The sequence below is a fragment of the Myotis lucifugus genome, unplaced genomic scaffold, assembly GCF_000147115.1.
Source record: "Myotis lucifugus unplaced genomic scaffold, Myoluc2.0 scaffold_23, whole genome shotgun sequence".
NCBI lineage: Eukaryota > Metazoa > Chordata > Mammalia > Chiroptera > Vespertilionidae > Myotis > Myotis lucifugus.
The window spans coordinates 4,984,706-4,990,006 of record NW_005871071.1 but is presented as its reverse complement, the minus strand read 5'-3'; the positions used below and the strand labels follow the sequence as shown (position 1 = coordinate 4,990,006).

At 63.0% G+C, this 5,301-nt stretch overlaps 1 protein-coding gene across 1 annotated transcript in view; it reads right to left on the bottom strand.

Annotated features, from left to right (window-relative positions):
- ONECUT1 (one cut homeobox 1) overlaps positions 1-5,250 on the bottom strand; it is a 39,967-nt gene extending 34,717 nt beyond the window's left edge. The window contains exon 1 of the mRNA XM_006085934.3: positions 3,995-5,250. Within this exon, the coding sequence (XP_006085996.1) occupies positions 3,995-5,108 (1,114 nt within the window). The 5' untranslated portion in view covers positions 5,109-5,250. The remainder of the gene's footprint in view (positions 1-3,994) is intronic.
- Between the last annotated feature and the right edge of the window lie 51 nt (positions 5,251-5,301).

Here is a 5,301-nt window from a genome sequence, read left to right as displayed (position 1 = left end):
TCCTCACCGAGGTGGTTTGTTGCTCCCTGGTGGGGACAGCAAGAGGAAACTTTTGTCTCATATCCTCGAGGGTTCAGACATGGGCTGCAAGAAAGGCTCACGTAGAACCTTCTGCTAACTGTCCCTTTTGGTTTCCTGCTGAGCTGGTGTGTGTGGGGTCTCCGGCCACCATTGGGCCTGGGGGTGGGGTGGGGGTAATCGCCCTCTGACTACTGGCCCAGTCCCCAGCCACTCTGGGAGGAGGCCCTCCCAGGGCTTCGGAAGAGGCACTCCTCACGGGATTCGAGCCCAGCCGCCACCGGCCGCACCCGCCAGCCCTTTGTTCCAGCGCAGCTTGCTGCGAGCAGCTGCACTGCACTCGAGACCTGGGTCGCGAGCGAACCAATTCACTTGGCGCCTTCTCTTCCCACTCTACGACTCAGGCGCTCTCCCAGCTCCAGCGTCCCCACACCCAGTCCCGGCTGTTCTTCAGGCTCCGGCCAGCGGGAGTCTTTGAGGATTGGGGAAGTGGGGTTCCCAGAGCCAGCACCTTGGCCCCAGGCTCTCCTGCTTGGCTCCCGTGGCCCCAGGAAGCAAGAGGACAGTTGAAATGTCACCCGCCGGGATAAATATTAACAAAAAGCAAATGAACTTGCGCAGGGGCCTGTTATCAATCAACCAGGCCGCAAGGCCACTTATGGCAAACACAGTCCAGGTTGGCCCCGGCCAGACTTTCTCATGGCCACCTCCTGGCCTGATCCCCCCCTCCCCCCCCCTCCCCAGGCCCTTTTCTAAGTCACTCTGGAACAAATTCTGGACAGGAAGGGGGCGCAGTCCGGTTCCGGAGACCCAGCCGGCTCCGTGGCATTTGGAGGTTTCCTTGCCTCCAGGTACCAAAGGGTCCGAGTGGCCCAGCACACACCCCTGCCCGAATCCTGGGCCTGCAGCCTCGCCTCCCAGGTCCCGGGTGCTGCGCCAGCTGGCGGGTGCGCTTTGCAGCCTCTTCCTGCGCTGGCAGCTCCCCTAGTGTGGTGGACGCCTTCTGGAATCTTTAATTGGAAACTAATCTCCTCGCATCTTAATAGGCGCCGGCGTCAGAGGCGGGGCACACACCCACCCGCACAGCCAAGACCTCCCACCCCCACCTGGGACGAGGAGCGGCGCGAATCTGGTTGTGCTGCACTTTAATGGGGCAGCAGCAAGTATTGCATTGAGGGAACATATATTGATTTTTAAAAGGTAGTTAATTTGGTGAGAATTTCCTCCTGTCTCCCTCCCGTCTTCCACCAGCAGATGTAATTTCCTAAGGAGAAGGCACCTCCCCAAACACGTAGCCACGTGTGGAGGGCTTGACTCAGGGAGGGGCACAGAGAAACCACTCGCCTGCCACCGATGGAACCGACCACGGCGGGCCCAGCCTCGAATGGGGTAGGGACTAGGTTGACGGGTCTTTGAGTGCAACAGCGAGCACAGCTGCAAGGAGCTTCTGGGTGCCTGGGAAGTGGTGGTGGGGAGGAGGCAACAGTGTAGCACAGCTGCAACCAACATGCCCTGAAATCCGTTTTATGTCTCCTGCAAAGCCCAGACGAGATCACTGAGAGGGTTCAGGAAACGGCCTCGCTTTTGTTTTTTTATAAATAACAATGCTAACAGAACGCCTCATAGTTCTTCAGTGACTTAAAAGTAGATCGTGGCTTTTGCAGCAACATGGTATTGCTCCCGGTTCCCTCCGCACCAGACCGTATCCCAGCCCTCCCCACCCCGTTAATTAAGCTAAAGAAAGGGAAATGAAAGGGTCAACGCTCCATCCCTCCATCCGGGTCTTAGGATGCGGAGGCCGTTTGGGATTAGGGGTTCAAACGTGTGTCCTACCAGAGTCTCCAACCTCCATGCCCCCCCCCCCCAAAAAAAAGACCACATGCCTGGGGCGGAGAATGACACGGCACAGGCTGCTGGATACCAGGCAGGCGCCCACTCCATATCCTCCTCGGCTCCAGGAGCCTCAGCCAGCACGCTGCCCGCGCCTCCCGTGTGCGGGTCGCAGCATTCGGGCTTCCCCTCAACAGCACTGGGGCGCTCAGGCATGGAGATCAGAGGGCGCTCACGCAGGACAGGGCCCAAGACCAGGTTTCCAGGACTCGGGGATCGTCTCTGAACAAAACCCGAGAGTCTGTCCTTCCAGGCGGCAACAGGAGGCAATGAGGGAGGAAGGGTCATTGAAGTCCCGAGCAAGCGCCTTCACGGGGTGGCGGGTGGGGGACGGGTTCCCCGGGGGCACCCCTCCTTTTCCACCAACCCTCCACCCCACCTCCGCCGGCCTGTGCGGGTACTGCCCGGGTAAAAGGTCCCGCAGCCCGGCTGGAGTCTGGCGCAGGCGTGTGAAAAGGCACTGATCACCGTAGGCACCCGCATTAGTGGAGCGGCCGGGGAGCGGGGCAGCCGTTTCTCCACCCTCCCTGGAACTTCAGCGGCTCTCAGGTCGCAGTCAGCCGCAGGGGTAGTGGAGGGGCGGGGGAGGGCGATACGGAGGCAGCACACGAGGCTAGCGAGCGGAATCGCGGGAGCCTAGAGGGCACCCAGTCAGCCTCTTCCTTCCTGTCTCCCTACCCCTGTCTTCCCTGCGCGGGGTCTTTGCTTGGAGCGCAGGAGCGCGGGGCTGAGGCTCAGCCAGCGCGTCGCTCGGGAGGGCAGGCCAGAGCGCCCAGACCCAAGATTGCTGTGCGTCGCCTCCCGGCTGGAGTCGCGGGCTCGCGGGCACGCCAGCACCTGCCTCCCTCTAGCTTCTCATTGGCCCGCACGAGGTGGGGGAGGGGGGCTCTGGCCTCTGGCTTTGATTTTAGTCTGTGAAACTGCTCAGTGCCCCCGGCTCTGAGCGGATTGACTGTCTCTCGTTCTCCAGGGACGAATTAATGGAGAACGATCAGTTAATTAACAAACCCGCACACCGGCTTTTACCTTTCTCTTCGCCAGGACTCAGGCCTTGGCGCCGGGGCTAAAATTGGGGGTGGGGTGGGGGCTGTGGGGGGGATGAACCCAGGAGTTACTCAGCTCAGCCCGGGTCTCATCAAACCGAGTCCGCCCAAGGCTACCGGTGGCTCTACTTCCCCTCGTGTCCTCCGCCCTCGGAGGTCGCAGAATCCGCACGACATCCTCTGTGCCGTTCAGGCTGGGCTCAGCTGTCCCCTCGGCTAGTCCGCCCGCCGGAGCCTCGTCCTCACCTTGGCCGAAAGAGGCGAGGGGAGCTAGGCACCGTGTCTGTGCCGCGCCGCCGAGACCTTCCCGCGAAACTCCGAAACGCTTCGGGGTTTCGGGTCGGGAGACCTTTGCTCGCAGACTTGGGGCCCATTTCCACACTCCCGCCCTTCCCTGCATTGGGATTTAGACGAAACATCATGCAAAGGAATACAATGAAAAGGAGAAGTCCTAAGCGAGTCAGCAGCGCCGGCTGTCTCCGGGCTGACCAGGACCTCCGCACCGTCCTTCTCCCTCTTCCTTCCACAGCCTGCTGCAAGCCCGCGCTTCCACCCACCGCCTCGCGGCTGTAGAACCTTCTGCCCCAACTCTGACTGCGGGCCCCTCCCGCCCCTATAGAGTTAGTGCGGGACGGGGGGTTACCGCAGCGAGTTCAGATCAACATTGGCAGGCAGCTCCAGCCCAAGTGTCCAACCGAGAAGCGCCGCACAGACGGTGTCTCCCCAGGTGAGGGGAGTGTTCTCCGCCTCGGGCAGTGCCGGCTGCCCGCGCTGTCTCCCAGCACAAACGCGCCCCGCAGTCGCATGGACCGCAGCACTCAGCCCTCAGCCCTCAGAGCCTCCCACAGCCCAACGCACCACGTCCTGGAGGAGGCGGTCTGCTGTCTGGAGCCCCGTACCGGCTCTTCCAGGCCCAAGGCCCCCATCCCGGGGAAAGGAGGAGGGGTGACGAGGCCCCGTCCTCTCTTCTTCCCGCCCTCCTTCGGTTCCTAGGCGTCCCCATCCCTTCTATCCCCGCGCGCCCAACTCCTTGACGCGCTCACCTGCTAAGCGGAGCGCAGACATGCGTTGGAACTCCGGCTCCTGCAGCCACTTCCACATCCTCCGGAACGTCTCCCGGCCAGACTTGAGTTTGCTCCAGGGTTTGGGGTTGCGCAGCAGGTCCGAGAGGGTCCCCTGGGAGCGGCAGAGCACCCTCTGAGCGAAGATGGCCTGTGGGATGCTGTAGCGCTTGAGCTCGGTGGTGATGCGCTGTGCCACCTCTTTGGTATTGATCTCTTCCATTTGTCCTGAATTACTCCCGTTGCTGACCTGCGCACCGGTCACGGAAGGGTTGGGCTCCCGGGCTGTGCCCAGGAGCTGCCCGTGGCCCTGGGCGTTCAGGTGGGCGTGGGGGTGGTGCGGAGGGAGGCCGTTGATGGGAACCATGCCGGCCGAGGTGGGCGTGAGGTGCTGCTCCCCGTGACGGCCGAGCATGGCCGGGTGGTGGGCTTCGAAGCCGTTGGGGGTGAGCATCTTGTCGGTGGGCATGGCGGCGCCAGGGTGAGCATAGTGGGGGAGCCCTTGCTGGGAGTTGTGGATGCTGCCCAGACCGGAACCAGAGAGGGGCGAGAGGCTCTGGCCCATGCCAGCCACGTCCTTGTGGTAGGGGGTATAGAGGTTATTCATGGAGGCCAGCCCTCGCTCGTCCCGCATGAGCGTGAAGCTACCGCTCACGTTGCCCGCCAGGCGCTGGTGGTGGTGCGGGTGGTGGTGGTGATGGTGGTGGTGGTGGTGGTGATGGTGGGGAAACTTGTCCGAGACGGTGGAGATGGGCGGCAGCGGCTGCAGAGGGGTCAAGGTGGTGTAGGTGGTGGGCATGCTCATACCTGGGGGAGTCTCGCAGGCCATGGTCATCGTGGGGTGAAGGGGGCCGGCCAGGCTGTGCTCAGGGGCCCGGTGGTGGTGGTGGTATTCGCCGCCGCCGCCGCCGCCGCCGTCCAGCAGGGACGCCATGCCCATGGAGCGTGGGTGCGCGGGGGGCAGGTGGCTACCGCGGTGCGCCACGGAGCTTCGCGCGTGGGGACTGCCACCCAGCAGGTCGGCAGGGGCGGGCACTGGTTCATGGCTCACCCCGTGCAGCTCGCCGATCGCCTCCATGGTCAGCTGCGCATTCATCGTGATCCGGGCGAGCGGGCGGCGGACACAACATCGATGAGGCCGGACAGAGGCGGCGAAGGGCGCACGGAGTCCGGTCTTCACATCGGCTGCCGGCGACTGCTGCCTTCCTTACTTCCTTCCTTTTCCTCTCCCTGTGGGGCTCTGTCTACCTCTCTGTACGAATCACCTTCCCTCGCGCCCCCACCAAATC